The following is a 22,211-nucleotide window of genomic DNA, read 5'->3' as shown; positions in this document are numbered from 1 at the left end:
GCTCTTGATGGGCTTTCATCATATCCTGGCTCGAAAGGACACAGCAAATGGCATGTTTAATGTGCGAGTTTTGCTGCTTTTCTTCAGAGCAATCTAACGACTGGGAAGAAAAATGTACTGCTCATTCCTTTGTTCCAATGTATCAGCTAGCAATGGTGCATTTAATTCTGCAGTGGTGACTGTACTAGTAGGAAGAAGATTGCCATGCATATTATCCCTCTGTCCCTACACAGAAGGTACATAAACACCAAATAGAAAGCAATAACATCACCAGAATGAGGCATTTTGTTCCTAGTATGGCACTGCAGACCATTTAACACTGTTTCCCTTCAAAATGACCCAACTCTGGTATTTCTTAGCAGCAGCAGTCTGTGTCTGGAGTATGGGACTGAATCGGGGAAGTCAAACAAGTGTAAATTGAAAAGTGCCGTAATTGGGATAAATCACCATGTGTGATACCTTCTGTGTGCCTCTAACTCGTCATCCTGTAGCTGTCATTTGTCACTTCTAAGAGGAATCCTGGAAACAGTAGCCCTAATGATAATGAATGCTAGAATGCTTGTTTTACTAATGATAACAACCTGAATGCAAGGAAACAGCTTTCCAGGGGACTGTGCTGAAAAATATTCTCGTTTATTTACCTTCCGTGGGGGAAATGGGTTGCAGTTGTTGGACTTTTCCATATGGACTGCAGCTGTCTGTCTTCTCTTCTCAGACCTCTACTGGGATGGAAGACTTAAGGCTCAGTTTAAGACTCATTCCAAGGTTCACTTTATGTACACGTTAAGCTTGACATAAAGCAGAACTGAAAGAAGGTTCCTCTGCTTTGGTGGCTTTTTCAGACCCCGTGCTTGGGCTGCTACAGCCTTCACGTGTCTGTGAGCTGTGCCAGGTCAGGTTAATTTGGTGTAGGAAGAGGAGACTTCCATACCCACCCTCCTCCCTACCGGTTGCATGTCAGCACAGTTCACAAACCCTGCAGCCAGGACTATCTATCTATCTATTTTTTTTTTTTTTATTTTAAACCCACCATGCCTTGCAGATTCTTAATGTAATTGTAAAATGTAAAATCACAGGCACCGCTGGCTGGGTAGGATAAGCATGTTGCCTTCTTATTAGCGGTTATTATCTGTGCTGTTGGAGACGTACGAAGTGATAGTTTTGATCTGCTGTTGGCAAAATGTTTTTGATACAGGTTTTATCCCTTGCTGGTCTCGTCGTGCAGCTCTGCACACCAAGTTGCAGATAAGACCGCTGTGATTCTTCTTTTTTTTTCCTGATCTCTTCTTTCAGGATTTTGACATTTGTAGAGTCTGCCAATGTTTCCAACTGCATAACCACTGCAGCTCTCCCAGGATTGCTGAGGAAAAGGCCAAGGAGCCTGTTTGTTTTCTCTTCCTCACTTTGGCAAGAAATGCTGTAGTTCAGACGCTTTCCCTGGAAATTGGATGTCATCGTAGTTGGCTGGTCCTGACTGACACATTTTGGCCCTGAACCAGGAATCACGGCTGGAGCCAGCATCCAAACACACTCAGAAAGTTAGGGTTTTGTAAAAGATGTAGCTTGACTCTGCACTGGAGACCTTCCTTCTCCTCCTTGTCCCTGGAAGCGGTACGTCCATGGTAGATATCAAGCCTGCCAGTGCCCCCTTACTGGTGTGACTGCTGGCTCGTGCTTCCCTGCCTCTCCCCTTCAGAGAGCTGGCTGAGAGTTTGGTGGTGCAGGTTTATAGCGTGGCAGCTTCTTTGGAAGGCAGGAAAAGCAGGTCCTTCATTCGCATGGTGTTCCCCCCGCCAGGTAGCAATCGCGCTGTGTTCAACTCCCGAGGCCGTTGCATCAAGAGCAAGGGGGGGGGGGGAAAGAAACACCTTAATTACTGCAACATCCCTAAGTCATAATTCTCACTACAAAAAGAGTCTGTCATTATCCGTTATTGCTCTCAGCTGGTCTCGCTGTGTTTGTAGTGTCTCTTTAGCTTAATTGTCTAAATGGAAATGTGCAAGTGACCAAATCTTTTAATCAATTAGAGAAAGTGTGGGGACCGAGGCTTTCTGACACGGTGTATTGCGGCACAATCACCAGGCAAACCTGATTTGATTATGTTTTCTGGCAGAGTGTCTAAAGCCCAATCAATTACTGTGGAGAGATGGAACAGCTAAATAAGATTTAAATTAATAGGGTTTATTATTTTTGCATCTGAGGAGGAGGCAAACCAGACAGAGTGAAATATCCCATAAAGAAATTAGTTCATATTTCTTCTTCTGTAACTCTATGATGTTTATACCTGTACTGGAAGGTTTCAGCTTTAACTTGTTCAGTAGACAACAGCTGAAGTTCTGTTCAGACGATCTAAATAAGTGTGTGGCCAAAAGCCAGTGATCACAGTAAGCCCTGCAAAATGAAGAGATTAATAATCTCCCATAGGAGAGGTACTTAATAACGTCTTTAAAAAATTAAGAAGAAACTGAAAACATAGGTTAAAACAAAAGCTTCTTCTCATTAAGTAACTTGACCCCAGAGGCTAAATTCTTCAGGGAAATGTGAAAAATTATGATATCAAAGGGGTTGACACTGCAGGTTTGTAAAACTTAGAACTTGAGCCTGAAAGCTCAGAGAGTCTCTCTGCATCTCCAGTCTCCCGTCCTTGTTCTGCTAAGTTAATACTCTCTTCTTCCAGTGTTTCAATTTCGTTATTTTTTGTTTACAGAATTAATATATTGTGACCCAAGGTTCATTGTTTTCTTCAGATTTGATTCTTCACTGGTTTGTTGTCCTTTGAGCCTGTCTGTCTTCCAGGAGCTCTTGAAGTAACCATATAAATGGGGTGGGGGACAGGACATCATAGAATATAGCTGGTTCATGCCCCTGTCAATGGTAAAAAAAAAAAATCTTGGTTCTTTATGCTGTCTGCCAGCACTGTAATAATCGGAGGCATTTCGAGGAGAAAATGTTAATGTGGCCCACCAGGCGAGGTGGGAGCAGACCCTGGTGACTGTCTCGGCTGGGTGCTTATGTGCCCGCTCGCGGGAGCGTTGGCACATGGCTAAGGCGCTGGCAATGCAGTTGGTGCTCGATGTTTGCGCAGGATGGGGTTGCATCAGTTGCTCAGTACTGTGCAAGAGGGTGCGCTGCCCGGGGTGGCTCTCGGTATTGGTTAGACACTGTTTTGCCAAATCAGGCACAGCAGCGTGGGGTAAGGTCACTGTAAACGCACTTAGTCCCCAAAGTAGTATCCGCCGTGTGAGGATTCCCGGCTTGCACTGCGCAGTGGGCAGTATTTTCGTTCCTGTTATGCAAAAGGGTTATGATAGGAAGAAGAAGTACCCTGCTAGCAACTTACAGGGATTGAAATCTATGCTTTTCATCTCATAGCAGTGCGCGTTTTCCTGGTCTTGGACTCGTTGAACGCTTTTGTAGTTGTTATTATTAGTTTACGTATTTATGGCATCAGTAGTGAATATAAGCAGGTTATTGGCTATGAAATGCTCACATGTGTCTTAATAGTTGCTGCAGGTGGTTGGTGACTTGGTACCCAGTTATGGTAACCAGTAAGGTGATGGAGTGATCATGGTTTTAAAAGCAGCCTCGTACATCCTGACACACAAGCTAGTTTTGAAATAATCTTTGAGACTGTGCTGAGCGTGGTTCGTTGGGAAGGAATGAAATACGTTGACACAAGCCCAGGGCAGACTTCTGGGAGGTGCTCAGCATTGCCTGCCTTTCTAGAACCTGTGCTCGTCTTAAAAAAAGTGACCAGTTCTTAGAGTTGGTATGTAGTTTTTCAGTATGGGGCGTCTTCCATCCTTAAGATTTCAAAAGTGTGAGTTAGAAAAGAATCATAGAATCATTTAGGTTGAAAAAGACCTTTAAGATTATCGAGTCCGATTGTATACCTAACACTGCCAAGTCCACCACTAAACCATGTCCCTAAGCGCCACATCTACACGTCTTTTAAATTCCTCCAGGGATGGTGACTCCACCACTTCCCTGGGCAGCCTGTTCCAAGGCCTGACCACTCTTTCAGTAAAGAAATTTTTCCTAATGTTCAATCTAAACCTCCCTTGGTGCAACTTGAGGCCATTTCCTCTTGTCCTATCGCTGGTTACTTGGGAGAAGAGACCAACCCCCACCTCGCTACAACCTCCTTTCAGGCAGTTGTAGAGCGCGATGAGGTCTCCCCTCAGCCTCCTCTTCTCCAGGCTGAACACCCCCAGTTCCCTCAGCCGCTCCCCATCAGACTTGTGCTCCAGGCCCTTCACCAGCTTCATTGCCCTCCTCTGGACACGCTTCAGCACCTCCATGTCCTTCTTGGAGTGAGGGGCCCAAAACTGAACACAGGATTCGAGGTGCAGCCTCACCAGTGCCCAGCACCAGTGCCAGTACCAGAAATGGGTTCTTCTAAAAGTCTTCTGAAGTTCAGCTCTCTCTCAGTTCAGAGGAACTGGCAAGACCAACCTGGTCTAAAGTCCTCACTGTGGGTACTATTATGAGTTGCTGCCAGGTGTTGTAATGTGACCAAGTAATCTCACAAGGAGAAGACTAAATTGATTTTGATTGAGCAGCTGATTTGAAAAACCTTAGGAAGTTAGTGAGGGTTCAGCTGCAATGCACTCTTAGTGAAAATGTAGAAGTTATAGGTGGATTTATTTTGTTTAATCTAAAAGTCATCAATTCATTTTGGGCTTTTTCACCTGTTTCTGAAAAATCTTTTTATTTAAGTTGATTTTAAAATATGAGAACTAAGTCCAAATTTTCTTTTGAAAATATTGAATATTTTGTCATTTTGTAATGAGAGTTTTCTTTGGATGTTCAGATATCCAAACATTGGACTTCAGCCTTATTTCCCCAATTTTTTTCTTCTCTAAAATTGTTTAAATTTATCAGCATTTAGGAATAATTCCATACCTTTTGAAAAGCTTTTTTCTCTTCCTGAATTTATTCATAATAAACCATTATTTTTCTTATTTCTGCAGCTAAAGAAAAATATTGCTCAGAGCAACATGAGAAATAATTGTCTGTTATTTTACATGAGATTTCTATAGAGACATCGTGTTCCTCTTCCTCAGACAGCAGTCTAGGTAGGGGTTTTTTAATTGTTGTTCCTATCAAAGCTTCTCTTTCTTTTTCTTTTTGAAGTGTCATCTGATTTGTAGAAAGTAAATCTGAGAGACTTCAAGTCTTTATCCCCGCAAAGGCATTTTGCAGTCAAATGCAAGTTATGACTATGTAATACCAAAAACATGGTGATTTTTTTTAATTGCACGTTGTCCTCCCTGAGTTTGCATCTCCAGCCAGGTTGGTTCCACCTCAGGTGTGGTAAGCCTGCCTCCTGAGCCATCATTCAACTCTTGGGAGCTGCTGAATAGGACCAGTCCAGGACACAACCCTGCAGATGCCTTTTGGGATAGATCTAGTGTCCCACTGAACCAGTGGTGACTAATCTTTGATTCAAGTTTTCCACCCTGATTTGTGCTGTCTTACAAAACAGTGCTATCACAGAGCGTTTCTGTGGGCAAATTATGAGAATATTGGGTAAGATGGTGTCAAAAGCTCAACCTCTTCTCCTTTCCCTTTGCCTACAAGGACCAATGATGGTCTTGGCATGAAACGTTCTCAGCAGGTTCGTGTTGGCTGTTACCTATCTCAGTGCTGTGGTCTGGGGCTCATAAACACTTATTTAATGCAGTATGTCCTGAGGAACTGGAAGTTAAGAGGGGCTGGTATAGAAATCTTTGGCTCCTGCTAAAGTGGGCATTGCATCTGCACTTTTCCGATGTGTTTTAAATCACTTTTACATGCTCCTCACAAACTTTCAGCTTGTTGCTAGCGACTCTGATACTGTCAGCCAATTCATCCAGCGTGCTCTGGGGTGAGTGTAACCATCCTAGTGAAAACATTTCATTTAGATTAAATGTCTCTAACCTGTCCTCTTCCTAGTCCAATCTGGGTTCTTCCCATTGCCATCAGGAGAAAGTAGAAGAAAAGGTGCAAACAGGTTTCTTGTCATCACAGAGAAACGTTAAACATTGTTTGCTTGTGTAGTGGACAAGCTTTTTCCTTGGTCTTCGTCTTACTTCTCACATCATTATAGGAAGGTCTTTCTTGCTAGCCCTTTTGTATGTCCTTTGCTACTTGTATCTGATTTTCTGCCTTGACCTTTCTGATTATGACCCTGTGTTCTTCTGCTCTTCCTTTTATTTTCAGCTGGAGGATTGCAAGGTTGCAGAAGAGCCTGTGATTCTGCCAGATTGGTTTCTTGCTGCTCTTCGTATCTTTGCTTTTTATTGCCGCAGTTTGCACTTCTGTCGTAATAGGGTTTAAAAAACCTGCCAGTTCTCCTGAACTCCTTTGCCCTTAAACTCTTCTCCTCTGGGATCTCACCTGCCGGTTCTCAGGGTTCACTGAAGTCTGCTTTCTTGAACTCTCTTGGTTTTGTTCTGCTCTTTCCCTCCCGTCCCTTCCTGGGAGCGATGTGCTCTGTCCTTTCATGATCACTGCCACCAGTGTTTCTCCACCTTCATCTTCACCACCAGGTATCAACATCAATCAGTTGATCCCTGGAGTAAATGATACTTTATACCCATGCTGCATTTTCCCTCAAAGTTTCTTGGAAGACTTCATAATACTAAGCGTTGCTCACAGAAGAGAGCAACCATTTTAAAAGAGGGTATCAGACAAAAGCTGATTTATTAAAAAAATACACAGGTGATTGGGGAGGGGGATGCACTGCCCCACTGAAGAGAACACCTTCTTCACGGAGGTCTGACTGAGTGCCAGGGACGCTTTGGTAATGCTGACAAATAATACTGGTAGATCGCAGGTCTGATGAGAAGGCAGATAAGGCTGGATTGGAGGCAGGGGAGCCAGGGGGGAGCGGGAGCGAGCTGGGAGCTCCCCATCACATTTCGTGCAGCCTTGCGTTGCTCCATGGTGGTGGGGTGCTGTGGCAGTGATAGCTGGTCTCTGAAGTATCAAATCAAACCTGCTTCACACCTGGAATCTCTAATAAAATAAGGGTTTTCTGGTGTGTGTGGTTTTGGGTGAGATTTTTTTTGCTTGTGTTATTTTTGGAAGGGAAGGCATACTGTGCACAATTACCTGCTCAAGACTTGAGTAGCTGGTGAGGCAGATGATCCGGGGGGTCACAGAGCCTGCAGGGGAATGGGGAGGTGACAGTGAGCTTCTGTCTGTGCCAGGCACTGTGAAACAATCTCAATAGCCACAAGACACTGCTTTTTTCCCCCTATTAGAAGAAAAACTGCTTTTTGCCAAATAAGCTGCTTTGTAGACATGACCTGGTATGTTTATTAAACAGTTAGAATGTGTTAAACATTCAAGGACTGTTAGACACTAATAATTAATAGCTGTCCAGCATGCATCAAGACCCTATTGATTTTCTGCCAACTTGCTCTATTAAATATACAAGGTACAAGTTATGTAGTTAAATGTGTAAGAGTTTTATAAATGCCTTTTTATAGTTGGCATTCAGAAAACTTTCCATGTTGGCAGACAGAAAAAAAAAAAAAAGGGAAATTCAAAAAGCAAAGCTGTTTTAGCTTAAAGGATCTTTGAGACGGTAAAGTAGTTCGAGAGCAGCGTTTGAATCTTTGCTCTTGAAGTGGATGAAGAAACGTTTGGGCCAAAGGGCTGTTTTATTGATGCCGGGTCTAGAATTTGTGTGTTTTGGCACTGTCAAAGTATGGAGCTGCAGGTCTTTCTCACTTGGAGAAGTCAGTGGGAGTCTTTTGATTGTCTTCAGTAAGCACTGGACGAGCCACTTTATTCTGAAAAAGTGCTTCCCTGTGTCTTTTCTCCTTTAGTTAAATGCTGGGCATCATGTCCTAATGCCTGTGTAGCTGGAAGGCTGAATCCGGCAGGTAACCTCACAGTCGTCTCCATGGCTGACTTCCAGGGATGATGGAGAGTGGTAGAGGAAACAGAGATCAGCTGGTCAGAAAACAGAGTTTCAGGAGTATGTATTGCTTGATCTTGTTTTCCTATCCAGAGCTATGTTAATCCAATAGTGCTATTTTGAAAGATGCTGCAAAATATGCTATTCTTCTGTTAATAAATTATTCTATGAGCTACAGTAGAATTGGTAGGGGGAAAGTGGAGGAACTTTTGTCGCATGTTTTGGAAAAAAGCAGGAGAAGATGGAGAGAGAACAAAGAGGTGAAAGCACAGACATTCGTTGATTTTCTTAGGATGATACTTAGGCTGAATTACCCCGTTCGATACCAATCTAAGTGCAGCAAGGTTAGTGGGAAGTTCCTCTCACCGGGGAGAGGTCTGTGCCCTTGTACAGGCTCTCTCTGGGTTGTGTTTGTCCAGGTGTGAGCATGATGGATACCCCACCAGTTGCTTGTAATATTTCATTTGCTGGTCAGGATGCATTTTTTTCCACATGACTCACGATGGCTTTGTAACATCCCCTCATGCTAATGAAATAGGGAATGGGGAGAAACTCCATACATCTTCCAGGTGCTTGGGTGGATTTGCCTGGGTAGACTTTTTCCATTTTTGAAGAAAACGGAATATGGGTACACAGTGGTCCTTTCCGGGTAGACAAGGTTGGCTCCCTAACCCAATGTGACATAAGCTGTCCCTCAGATGGAAGATCAGTGTTTTTTATCCCGCAATCTGCTTGGCTCAGAGAAATTAACATTTTATTTTTATTTTTTGCATTTGGGTTTCGGTAATGTGGTAGCTAGCAGATCTCAAAAGTGATGAGAAGCCCCTATTGAGTAAATCTGGGAGATTGCCCAGATCCACCAGCAATGCATCTCCGGCATACTGCAGACTTCCTGGTCTCTTCATAGAGTTTGAAGTAGTCTGCCCTCATCTGTCTTGTTACTAGAGCATTACACAAAGATTGGGTTAGACGCAAATCCTGTTCTCAGGGTGGCAGTTGGTACCTTCGCAATGGAACTAAAAATGGCTTAGGACCTTCCTTGACTAGTGCTTTGCACAGCTGTGGTCGGAAGAGGAGGTAGAACCAGTTTTCCTTTCTTTACAGAGGTCTTTCTGGCTGCAGAGCATCATTTTAGCTTAGAAACCTTTTACCTCTGATTCAAAATAGGTATGTTAAGTTTAGTATAAACTGCAAGGTCCATTCTTCCTTCTGCGGAGACCAGAGCCTGGAAGGAGAAGGGTATGAGAATGGTGTTCAAAGATGACATCTGAAAGTTGTGTCAGAAGCAGGATATTGCTGAGAATTTCTTATTGCTTTTAATATTATTAAACAACGTCAGAGTCACCAGGGCGACAGATGGGTTCTTCTATGTGTGTTACAAACGACAGTGGATAAGTCTGTCTTTTTTTCCTTCAGACATCATACAAATCCCGTGGGCACAGAGTGGCGATGGAAGATGGACCAACCTGAAATGATCTTGCAGGAGGCTATTGAGAACCATCAGAATATGATCAAGCAGTTCAAAGGTAACTTCTCCCACTTCCTCCCCGTTAATGATGCTTTTGGAAGATAGCCAGCAGTTGCATCTTCAAAACATAGATGAAAGCGTTCTGGTCATCTGTGAAATGCTGGGAAGGAGGCATAAGATTTATAATATCAGAAAGATGGGTAAGTGAGAAGAAATTTTTGTGGCACACGTGGTGTTTTCTGAGATGTTCTGCCTTGTTTTTGACATTAGAACATGAGTCAGCCATTAGGTATCTACTGCTTCCTTGAGGGAGTAGAGTGGAGTTGCCTCTTGTGCATCTTGGTAGTTGTCATATCCTTTTCTTCGCTGTGCGTGGACGCTCCTGCAGTGGTTAAAGCTGGCCTGGATGATGAGGAATCTTGATTCTTACGTAAAAGTGAGGGCAGGTAGAAGGCAAAAGGAGTCAACCTCTAATCTGATAGGAAATATACTGCCCAGCCTTAATCCCCTGGGAGCTTTTGTGTTAGCTCTGAAACATCTAGATTGCACTTTTCTTATTAATGAGTGAGCAGTAGCATTCAGGGTATTATTATTTTCAGGAATTATTCAGTACGTCTATTTGTGACTGAAGCTGCAGTTATGCAGCACCTCTGAAAAGTACTGTATTTTGCTTCCCACAGGAACTCCTTGTGAATTTGTTATTTATTCATTATGTATCTATAATCTATAAATGGTTGGGGTTTTTTCTTTTTTCCCAAATGTGATAAACTTGGTGACTCTGCCAAGGTCAGCTTTGTGTGCTGGGAGGGCTGGCCAGCTTGGCAGGGCAGGTCTAGGACTGCTCTTCCTAGCTGACAGCGGAGGCTGTGTGAGCAGCAGGAGTGGAATGAAGCATCCATAAAATGTGCAAGATGAGCCTTAGTCTTGGCTGTCATTTTGGGAACCCGTTTGTTTATGTTGGCTGCGCACAGAGAGAACCCAATGGATTAAAAATGTGACAGGCAAAAAAACCCTCTGTCAGCAGAGCGGAGTTGCTCTGTCTCATTGACTGGAGTTATATAATAGGCGGAAAAATAACTCAAGTTAGGACCTCATGAGCTTCATTTTCACCAAGTGGCTGGTTTGAATCATCTTGCACTCTCAGACCCGGCAGCTCCAGGAAAGTCAGTTCCCTCGGAGCTCCTATGCTGGAACTGGATCGGGAGCAGCTGGAATAACCAGACCTGGCTGCACTCTGCCTGCTGCACACATGCGGTCCGGTGGACTGGATCACAGCTCTAGAGCTTGTCCAGGGGAAAGCAGTGAAGGTGCTGTAGTGGGATAGGGAAAAATGACGTTAATTTGGTAGGGGAAGCTTTCCTTGGGGAAGAGGTAGCGAGATGAGAGGAGTCAGTGGAGGAGGTAGCTGGTCAGTAGTGCACCTTCCTTCGGACTGCGCAAAGCACAGCTGTCAGTGCTCCAGGCAGGGCAGGCTGTAAGGAAGCGCAGGTCTCATTCCCTAGCCTCGGTGTTTCTTTTGCACTGCAGCCATGTGGGCAGCGTTGGGCGGGTGCTGAGTTAAGGCAGGATGCCTGCAGCGGTGCTGCCTGCCGGGCTGGGCCGGAGCTGCTGCAGGGTTTTATGGCTGCCTGTTAACTCAGCTGGTGGGATGCAGTCCCAGCACAGCAGGAGTTTGGGTACAGGTGATTTGCATAAGTGAAGAGCATGTAGGATGTCAAATTTTGTCTGGAAGGCTATAACAGCCATAGAAGACTGTTAACAAGAGTATATAGCTATAAACAAGAGTATTCCTGTTTAACACTTAAGGCACTGAGCACTTTTCAAACTCCGCTCTTTTATTCAGTCTATTCTGGATAGCTAGGCTCTTAGATGAGTTGAAATGTGGCTGGGCATGCTGAAAGGATTGTGATCAATCGCTCGAGGTCAGTTTGGTGGCTGATAACAAGCAGGGTACTTCAGGGGTTGATCCAGGAACCTGTGTTGTACAACATCTCCATCAACAGATGATGGGGATGATGATACTGAAAACACCCTCAGCAACTTTGCAGGCGATACTGATTTAGGGAGGGTGGCAGGCACACTCAACGGCACAGCTTTACTGCAGTGGGACCTTGAGAAACATGACTGTTGGGCCAATAGATGCATGTGGAGTTCAGCAAGAAGTGGAAGGTTCTGTATGAGAGTGTTACAACCCCATGCTGGTCCATCCTGGGAGACTCACCTCCTGTGGTAGAACAAGGGACAGCAGACTTGCGTTTCTCTTTAGGAGGTTCAAGTCAGACATCAAAATAAGCTTGTTCAGCCAAGGTGGTGCCTGGAGAGGTGGGAGGACTCCCGATCTTGGAGGCTTTCAAGTCTTAAGTAAAGCCATTATCACTCTGGTCCAGTGTTGGCAATTGTCCTCTCTGAGCAGGAGGCTGGACTAGAGACCTGCAGGAGCCCCTCCTAACCAGTAGTTCTGTGACTTTTGTTATGATTGTTAAAATTGAAAGTCTTAAACAATAACGACCCCTCTCCTTTTTATGAGGCAGGACTTGACTCAAAGTAGGCGTTGATATTTGCTTGGGAAGAAGCCTCATGTTGTTCGAAGTGATGACTAGATTTGCATGCCGTTGCTGGTGGAGTATCGAGGGAATGCTCAAGGGCAGGAATCGCCCTTGAGCGGTGCAGTAGTGGTGCAGTGTGATGGAAGTGTTGCCCCTGTATGGCAGAAACCTGTGGTGGTTGCACTAAAGAAGGGTGAAAAGCAAAAGTTATTTTGCAGATGCTTGAAAGCCCTGCCTTCTTTTGAAAGCTGAGTGCAGGAATCTGTTTAAACCCAACTTCAGACTAAGGAATAACCCTCTCCTTCCCTTACTACTCCCTGGTGTCTTCCCAAAAAGGGTTGGGGAGAGGGGAAGATTATAGATGGACTTGGCAGCATCTGAAAATATTCCCAAAGTGTCAAGAGGCCTGTGAGGACATCCCAGTTCTCTCTTTTTGGAGCTTATTTTCCATTAAACAAATTCATAAATACTCTCTGAAACTTGCATGTGCGTCCTCAGCACAGTTACCCTTGACCTGGAACTGTGAAAGGAGAAAGACAAAAAAAAAAAAAAAGCTCTGGACTAGAACTGTGCTGCAAAGTGGAAAAAGAAAAGATGTGTTATTTTTTCCAGAGTGATAGATGGCAACATGCTTCCTGTCTTGGGAGCCTAAAAGCAAAAGGTTTATTAAGGAGAAGAAAAATCAGTAAGAACAGCCCAGCAGTTTGCTGTTACATTTTGTGAATTTTATATTGTTGCTTCCCTGAGGTGCATGTGAAAATATTGTTAGAGTAGAATCAGTGAAAGCAAAATTGAGTTGAAACACTGTGGTAAGCTGAAGCCAGGGAGAGTTAGAAGATGCGCAGTGTCTTGCAGGACAGAAGTCCCCTGTGTGCCGTGCCGGAGCTGTACTCTGTCCAGGTTGGAAGTGCCTCAGGCAGAAAACATGACTGTCCGCTTCCAGCAAACTTAGCAGCACTCCACAAACAGGTCAGATTTTATTACGATTGATTTGAAAAGAAAAAAACCGCCAAAACCCCACAAACCACCCCAAGGCTCGAGCAGTGAGATGGACTGGATTGCGCTGCTGAAGGGGGAGGACAGGCTGCAGCTGGGCTCTGCGGCGCTGGCTGGGCAGCCACAGGGACTCCAGAGGAGTTTCCAGCAGGGTGCTGTGCACGTCTGCTGAGATGTTTGAACGCTGACCCCCAATGTAGAGCAGACCAGACTATTTGGGCTACTGGAGAAGAAAAGCACGGGGAAAATGTCTCAGTTAGAGAGCCTCAAGGCTCTTGAGTGTCTGGTAGTTCTGCTCAGATAATACCCGAAGCTGTCTGAATAAATTGGTGCTCTTCCTAGTACCAGTACCACAGGTCTGCATTCAGGTACACACATACAGACATCTCCGTGTGCCAAAGGAAATGGTGAGCTAATCTGATGCTTTATTAATTTCATGCATTACAGTAAAAATGAGATCTTGTTTGAAGGAACAGAAGAATTCTTGGGGACCCTCTATCCTATAGGATATCCTAAAAGATAGCCCTCTATCCTGTAAAAGTCCCTATCCATGCTTTTAGAGATGATGATATGTCATCTTCTCTTTTATTGTTGCCATAGTTTGTACTGTTTTTGAAGACCATAGACATTAATGTCACATAATTCTCGCTCAGAATAACTGATGGAGAGACGTCTTATTGATAGGGAGCTAAGGTGGGAAGGTGTGAAGTAGTTTATTTGATGGATACATTTTCTAAGTAGTGACTAGTAAATCTCTGTGCCCTTGTGAAGGGCACAGACAGAATGGAAACATAACTCAAAAACAGGAGAGTGGGAGTCTCTGATAATACAGCCCTAGTTCCACTTGGGGAAAAATGAAAAAAAAAACAAACAAAAATGCATGATCTGAACTAGGAAATCTTAAGACTACCTGTGTGTCTTGCTGTAAGGGTAGATAAAAGAGTCTCCGAGTCACCCAGGCACTTGTGATGACTGGTGTACAGGTAGTTGCAGAGGGGTACCCAAAGTCAACAACCAGCCTCTCTAGGGTGATGTGCCAGATGATGCTTGTCTTTCCCAAATTAAAGTGCACCAGTAGGAGAGCAGCTGGGATCGGTTTTTCAAAGGAGATGCGCTGATCAAAGGAGGCTTGGCTGCATGCTCTGCTGCGATCTGAGCTCGGCAGGAGCTGAAAGCTGTGCTCCACTGCCTCTTACAGAGGCTTCTCAAGTTCCTACGGCTCCAAGCTCTTGGACCTGCTGCATGCCATACAAAATCTGCCCAGGCTCTGACTTTGCTGAAGTTCATTGACGGAAGGAGGCTCCTCTACAGAAGCAGAGGTTGAGTGCTGTAGCAGTATGGCAGCCAAAAGTGCAGGAGAGTTCCTGCGCTCCGTGGAATACCCACTAATCCTGTTTAGTTTATCCCTGTCTAGCTTGTGATTTATATGGTCAAATGATTGCATACAAAACCTCTACCCTCCTCTGGAGTGTATTTACTATATGCCAGATTTGATGTAAACTGTTTTGAGAAAGTTACTCTCAAACTTTACGTGATGTTGGATTTTTTTTCTGTCCACTTATAAAGCTGGCATAGTAATTATCGTAGTCCAATTGCAAGATGCTGAGAGAGAGAAATTAATTAATTCCAAAAATGACTTACAGTAGCTTTAGGAATATGAAAGTTAGTCCTTTAATCTCAGTGTGTGGTTGAGACGCTTCTTTCTTTTCGAATAAAGTTCTCATTTAGTACTGTCAAGTTTCTGCAGAATAACCATTAGTCCTGTCACTTACTCAGGACTGAGCCTGGCTGGTTTAAAATGAACTAAGCTTCGCTCTGATCGCAAACCAGCTTTTCTACATGAGGCTGAAGCAATATCCACGAACACATCTTTTTATCTTGGCTTTGCAGCATAGCATGTAATTTTCTGTACTGCTTGAGCTCCAGCGTCTAGGCAACGAGAGGTGAGCTGAGGACCTGGTTTCAAACTCAAGTCTTTGTTTTTTTTTAAAACAAACCAACCCCCAATCTAAAACCTCAGATATTATTCGAGTACATCAAGGCATGTCAAGGAAATGTGAAGTGACATATTTGGAACAAAAGCTTGTTTGTAGTCAGATGATTTCATACGGGGTTCTGAGCACTTGGTTGGATACGGATGGGCTGGAGGAGTATTCTCCTCTCCCCTGCCCTCCCGTGGGTATAATAAATGTGACTCAGATTGGTTAAACCTGCAAATAGCATTTTCACGTGGACGCTACAGTGGAGCTCCTGTGTTTTCCTCTTCCTTCTGAAATGTCTCTCGCTGTTCAGGATGGTGTTGTTCGTTGGGTTTTCTTTTTGAACGCATCCTCTGTGGAGTTGCATTTCATGTGGTTGCCAATATGAATTCAGACCTGGCTGTTGGCGCTCTGCTTGGCGAAGCGTGCCCAGCTCCCCTGGGGCACTGGTCTTCATGGGGCTGGGGGACCACGGGGGGTCAGCAGCAGGGGCAGACATGAGCTGGTTTTCTTTTTTAAGACGCCTACTTGAAGTGGCATTAAACTGGCTCTTGTGTTTCTGTCTCAGCATTCAGGCAGCGTCATTGAGGCCTTAGTAAGGAAAGCTTGACGCAAATGTTACTAGAAAATTGCTTGCAGTAGTTAACAGGGCACACAAAGCCCCGAGCTCCGCGTGTCTGAGCGTTTGCTGTTTTGTGGGTTCCTGCAGAGCTGGCTCGGTGGGCGCTGGCTGTGGCCTGCTGTCCCCTCTGGTTCAGGAGGACTTCAGCTGGCTTTGCTCAGTCTTCTGTGTGCCAGGGTGTATTTTAGATATGGATGCATGGTTTGGGAAGGGGGTTTAGTTGATTTAAGCCTGTTTTCCCTCTTTTTGCAGGCGTGTCAGGAGTAAAAGCAGATCGCTTTGAGGAAGCAATGACAGCAAAGCACTGCGCCCTCTCGCTGGTGGGAGAGCCCATCATGTACCCGGAGATCAACCGCTTCGTGAAGCTCCTGCACCAGCACAGCATCTCTAGTTTCCTGGTTACAAATGCACAGTTCCCAGATGAGATTAGGTAAGAGTTGGACAAAATATCTCCCTACTAAAACCTTTGAGTGTTGACCTGTGTTTTAATTCCATTTTATTGCTCATCAGAGTCAGCTCTGCATGAGCATGGACAATGAAAAAGCCCATTCGGCATCTATTTGATTTCAACCTTAATCTCCTCGTGCTCTTTCTCGTCTCTTTCTCTCCCCCAGTTTGATTTTCTTTTCTGTATCTCTTAAAGTGTGATTACTTCTGAAAGTGAAGAGAATGTAATACAGTACCTCCTGGAGGTGCGAGGGAAAGAGAACAGCGAGTGAGCTGCGTTTTGTGCTTGGGGACATGGATAACTGGTGTGAGTGTTTCTGACAGCTAGAGCAGGAGACTGAACTCATAAATTGCCTTTTTGGTTTGTGTGCTTCTCTTGCAGTCTGATCTTTGCCCTAACTCCGTAAGACCAGCCGTAACGGCTCAAAGCAAAGATCTATACAGCCCAGCATCTCCAGCAGGACCCATAGTGCAAGATAAGAACAGGTGAAAAGCGCACACTCATCTGCAGACGTGGGATCAGTATTTTTTAACCTCCCTCTCAGAGGGACTTGAGCTAAACGTTCACGATGTTTTAATGAACTCTGAAGGAGTCTTTATAAATGCAAAGAATGCCTGTTTCTGATGTTCTTGAGCATCCAGGCTGCTTTTAACGAAATCGAGGAAACGCGGCACGCAGTGCGAGCTGCAAGGTAGCTGGGAACGCATCAGAATACAGTCAGCTAATAACGCTGACAAAGTCCAACCCTGGAGTTATGTCAGCGTGTTAGCGGAGCTGTGCGCGGGGTGGTTTTGGTATGTCGCTCAGCTTGTCATTTCAGCTCCATGCCTCTGCGTGTTGGCACTTTCGGGTAGAGCTTCCTTTTCACTTCCTTCTCGTGGTCTGAATATGGCAGTGAGGGGGGAGGGCATGCAATTTTTGAGTGAGTAATTATACACTACAAAGGCATTCCAAATGATTGAATAATTGTGTAATCAAGTTACTTTAAGTCATGTATTATATGCCTGATAGACAGAAATTGCTCTTTCCTAAAAATAGCATTTTAAAAAGAGAGCACACACTATATTTTGAAGCTGCATTTCTTAGGATCTGCTGAATGTTTTTAAAAAGAAACAGAAAAGAAAGTGATAAAATGCTAGTCTTGCTGTCTTAAAAATTGCAGCTGATCTTTGGCTTATCAAAGCAAATGATTTGCTTAATATGGGACTTGAAGTATGCACCCAGCTCGCTTTTCCATTGTCAGCAGAGGGGAGCTATAGTCTAAAAGTTAGTCCTAAAATAGGCAGCATGACTTCTGGCATCCAGCAAACAGGGAGCGTAGGCTGGGGTGTTCGCTGGGTTTAGAAGAGGGGTCCGCTGGTTCCGCAGACCCCCTGGCTGGGTCTCCAGCGTGGTGCTGCCTGTGCCTTCCTCCCTCCTCTCCTCTTCCTCCTTTCATATTTGGACTGCAGCTTTGTCTGCCTCCAGGCACACACATGTTTTCATAAAGTGAAGGAGGTTTTATAGCATGTGAGCTCGTATTGAACAGTTACCTGGCTCTTGTCCTCTTCCTCCTCTTGTTTCTATTAGTGGCTGTGAACAAGAACCTTGCGTATGTGTTTGCATTTATAAGCACAGTAATAATAATGAGCAGATGCTTATTATTACGTATAAGCAAATGCTCGTTTTTATTATATTGATGTTTCTGTTCTTTGTATCACTGACTAGGCTATGTCCTGTCTGGCTTGTGAAACCACCTCATGGCTGGTGGCCTGAAGTCAATTTATTGCTCTTGAGTTGTACTATGCTGCTCGGTCATGATTTCTGCCCAAGTTCGTATGTGGTAAATGCCATGAATTTGATCTCCTGGATGCGATCTCAGCTGCCTAAGCTAGCTTGGAAATTACAACCAAAAATTAAGGAGGAACATTGGAAAATCCATCCTAGTACCATGCAGTTAAATTTCCTGTTAATTATGAAATGAAGCTGTGTTCTGGGAACACCAGTTTGTGCTCTGCTTCTCCCTGGAGCTGGCTGGACCCAGGACGGCCCTTTCTCCTTGTTCCCGTTTGGCAGAGCATGCACGAGGTCGTCCTGGCTCCAGTCCCAGCCATGGCAGAGCCCTGTTGACCACTCTGTTTTGGACCAATGTGGGGCAGAAATCCCTCCCTGGGATCTCTTCTAATTCCTTAATTTTCTCCAGTATAACAGTGAGTCTGGCTCTTGCCTGTCCTTAAGATTGAGGTCTTCAGAGAAGAGGTGATTTTTCTCAGCTCATGTTTTGAAAAACACTCGCTCCGTCTTCAATGGGGCCCATTTTAATTAGGCAAATGCAGCATTAAGTAAAGAAAAAAGTATTTTGGCTGTGTTCTTTGAAACTAGATACTTCAATCCACTTATGCCTAGAACACTTGGTCACTTTTGGAGATTGTGGCTTTGGGCTGCCAGTCCAGACAAGCTTGTTTACAAAACCTAAAACGTTAAATTTGTTCTGGGCTATTTAATTCTTCTGTCTAAATACATACAGAGAGAATATGTTTAGGTAGGTTGTTTGAGTGTCCATGTTAAGTGCATTTTTCTGGACACCGAGCTCTGCTCGGTCTCATTCTGGACAGTTCTTGTCACTTTGTCACCTTTGGGGAGGGCAGGGGGGTTGGTGTATTTTTAGTTGGCACTGTTTGGCAGCTAAACAATAGTTTCTAATTTCTTCTCCTCTTCTGTAAAGAACTAAATCAAGCTGGGACTATAGCCTGCTCATTAACAGACTTCACAAAAATCGCTTGCAAAATGTTGTCTTAAAACTGTTAAGAGCTGAAGAGTTCCGCGGTGCAATTAGGACGCTGTCATTTCATCTCGGAGAGGCTGGTGTGGAAGATGCCGTGAGGGGTGGATGTGTGTTACACTCGCTGGCTTTATCAGTTTTGTCTGTGACAAGGGAGCTCGTTTTAGGTTGTTCCTCTTAATGCCCTTCATTATCCCTTTACTAATGGACTGCAGCGTTGCTGCTTCTCCTTTATACCCTTGGGGTTTATGGAAGGATTAGGCTCGACCCAGGCTCTTCACACAGCAGAGGAGGCTTAATCTTTTTAGAAGGTACCAGTGTTGGGCTCACAGATGCTGTGCTCACGGCGTTATGTGACCAGAAAGACTATGCTGCAGGATTTATATGAAATAAGAGCCTTAGAAGAGGAAGGAGAACACGTTGGGGGATTGTGCTTAGTTTTATTTTCTAAAAACAGCTTTGACTTCCCTTCAAAAAATTATTTGACTGATGATGCCAGCTGCAGGTCGGGTAAGTTCAATGTGTCCAGCAGTAGAAAATGGCTGAATTATGGCTGTGTTCCTATTGAATGGGATTATTTTTCCATGGGCCAGGGCAAATAGAACTTGGGGAAGAGCCTGAGCTTTATGGTTTTTAACCATGGGGGCTGTGGTGAGAAGAGCCTTTCAGTGCCTCGCGTGAACCCCTGGCAGCCTGCTCTGGGAAGCCTTTCTGAACGTGTTACAGCTACAGCGGGGTGAAATATGTTCCAGTTCACTCAGTGAAATAAGTTCCAGTTTCCCCTTTTCAGTGGGGAGAAGATAATTAAAATGTCAGCCAAGACCGCTGTGTGTGACGTTCTTAGCTTTGGGGTGTATTATTTGTTGAAAGTAGATTATAACGTCTTGCTATTAAAATGATGGTCACTTGGCAGAGATGAACCCCTGGACTTCGATAGTTTTCCCTGTAAATACTGTGTATTTCCTGTCACTACTGGACCAGCAGAGCAGCTTGTTCGGAGATACTGTATTTTATGTGTGCTTTGGTAGGAAAACACTAATTCAGCTAGCAGAAATGTCTGAAAACAACAATTTCCTTCTTTTTATTTCCAAGGAACCTTGAGCCAGTAACACAGCTGTATGTCAGCGTGGATGCCAGCACCAAAGAGAGCCTGAAGAGAATTGATCGACCCCTCTTCAAGGATTTCTGGCAGAGGTTTCTAGACAGTTTAAAGGCCTTGTCTGAAAAGGTACCCAGTCAAGAAAGTATTTTTAAATTTTTTTTTTTACTTCTGCACTTTACCTACTCAGGACAAAAGCAGAAGACTTGAGAGGCTTAAGATGGACTGTGGAGTGGGTTCTGGATGTGCTGGGAGCATATTTACATGTTTTGTACGTTAAGGTGTATGAAGTCCAGCAAGTTTGATCAGTTTTCCATGCGGGGAGAGATTTAATGACAAAGGGAGAGCAGAATGTGCATCAAATGGGACAGTAAACTCTGCTGTGAATGTAAGATGCTATGAAAGATGAAGAGATTATAAAATAATAGATTTCCTAATGAAGCATTTACACTGAAAGCAGGTTGCTGAAGGAAAACTGGAAATTCAGGGAAGCCTAGGAAGAGTCATAAATCCCCATGTGGCATTTAACATTGGTTCTCAAAGGTTCTCTTGAAATTGCAGTACATAAAGGATGTTCAAATGTGTGTGCTGGAGTTTAGTAGCTCTAGTTGCCCTCCTGCTACATAAAAATCTGCTTATTTCTGGAAGGTTTACCCAAAACAGTAGATCTGAGCATAATAGCAAGGGCGACCCTTTATACTGTCAGTGGTTTGTCGTAGTTTGTGCCTGTCTGAGGCAGCGGAACAGTGACCTGAACGCCCACAGGATCATGTCTGCTGCTGTCAGCTCAGAACTTAGTCTACCGTGTAACAGTTTTTGTAGTAATTAATGAAGCACTCGTGGTCCCAGCGTCACATGAATTAATAAGAATAGTGCTTTATGAGCATATCTTCCCTCTCCTATTTACTGATACTCTGCTCTGATGGAAGCAAGTACTATTGTTTACCGATTTGGCAGAAGTTGACAGGTTACCTGCTGAGATGAGCAGACAAGAGAGACTGTTTCATTTGAATAATGAGTTTTTCTGCCTTCTGAGATGACAATGTTGGACCATTTTCTGCCAAGTGTACTTACATTAGGAGATCTGGGAGGCTCAGTGTAATTGAGTGACACGTTCTTCTGCAAAGGCATGTGAGTAGCTTGAGCAAGCTGTTTGTGTGCAAGTGTGCAGCTGATCTTGTTAAGCAAAATCTCAGGCCAAACTGTGAGCTTACTGAAATCAGGTACAAACTGACTAAGTTTTCTGTGTGAGTAGAGGCGGCTGCGGAAAGAAGGGGAGCTAAAATACTGAAGGCAAAAATATTGAGAAAGTCTTTTGGGAACTTGCTTTTGCCCATCATTTCTTTCCTTCTGCCTCTCTTGAACCTGGATAGACATGGTTCGTTCGTTGCTGTGTGTTGTCAGAAATTTCCTTGCAAAGAATTGAAGGTGAAAGTATTGGCAAGTCTGTCCATACACTAAAAATACTCTGGTCAAGGCGGAGAGGAGAGGAAAAAGAAGGTCAGCTAGCAGGTGCATTTTCTCCTCAAAGCAACTGCACTTTGAAGGGCCCTTGAAACGCTGATCAAACACGAGAGCCAATTAATCGTTGCTCCAGTTGGTAACGCACGGTCCTGCCAGCCCCTGCTCAGCTGCGTATTGCATCATTACACGCGGGGGACAGCAAGAAGTCTTGGGGAAGCTGCTGTTTGTTAGGTTTTTCTCTTAATGTTATACATGGTTGTGGTACCCAAAAATTATCTTGAAGTGCTTCTGGGCAGAAGCACCTTTCTGTTTTCCTTCTGAGCGCATTGCTTGGTGTTCGTGTGTGATGTTAAGCAGTGTTGTGTAGGACTGATGAATGAAAGGTGGTGAAAGCTAATGCATCTGCTGATTCTTAAGAAATACAGCTCCTATTTCAGAACAGGTGGGGAAGTGGTGATGCATTGTGTTGGGAAAGTGATGCTAATATATCTGGAAACAAAATACAAGTCCCGTATTTTCACACTGCCTGACAAACCATCCAGGCTTATTCAATTCTCCTGAGACTGAAACAAGCTGGCATTGCAGCTGATATGAGTCACTGCTGATAAGAATCAAGGATAGGTTTGATCTCTGCACATTTGAAAAATAAACAAAAATGGGCGAAGGGAGTTTTTAAAAACACAAGCTGTACCTTGCTGTGCTTGCTGTTGTCTTGTTTGGCAAGTGCTGTTCCGGCACGGTTACCCCGCTTGCCTGTGTGTCTGCTGGCTGTCCCGGGGCTCTGTGCTCGGTGCTGCGGGGATGGGTAGCCAGAGACAGGTCCTGCTGCAAAATGCTGGTAATCCAAATAGGCGAGTGGGAGAAAGGAAGAGGAGAGGACGTGGTCCTAGATGAGAAAGGGGTGAGAATGTCCTTC

The 22,211-nt window shown here is 44.3% G+C and overlaps 1 protein-coding gene across 9 annotated transcripts in view; it reads left to right on the top strand.

The window, feature by feature from the left end:
• The window catches only part of TYW1B (tRNA-yW synthesizing protein 1 homolog B), a 109,794-nt gene that overhangs the window by 36,652 nt on the left and 50,931 nt on the right, over positions 1–22,211 (top strand). For 7 of the 9 annotated variants that reach the window (XM_075169022.1, XM_075169020.1, XM_075169019.1 and 4 more), the window contains 3 exons: positions 9,329–9,438; positions 15,776–15,953; positions 19,825–19,960. In XM_075169022.1, the coding sequence (XP_075025123.1) occupies positions 9,329–9,438; positions 15,776–15,953; positions 19,825–19,960 (424 nt within the window). Of the gene's footprint in view, positions 1–653; positions 1,612–6,955; positions 7,973–9,328; positions 9,439–15,775; positions 15,954–19,824; positions 19,961–22,211 lie in introns of those variants that run through there. The other 2 variants (XM_075169028.1, XM_075169027.1) reach the window with 2 other exon arrangements.

Source organism: Calonectris borealis, chromosome 19, assembly GCF_964195595.1.
Source record: "Calonectris borealis chromosome 19, bCalBor7.hap1.2, whole genome shotgun sequence".
NCBI lineage: Eukaryota > Metazoa > Chordata > Aves > Procellariiformes > Procellariidae > Calonectris > Calonectris borealis.
The sequence above is the reverse complement of the archived record's forward strand: the minus strand, read 5'-3'. Positions and strand labels throughout refer to the sequence as shown.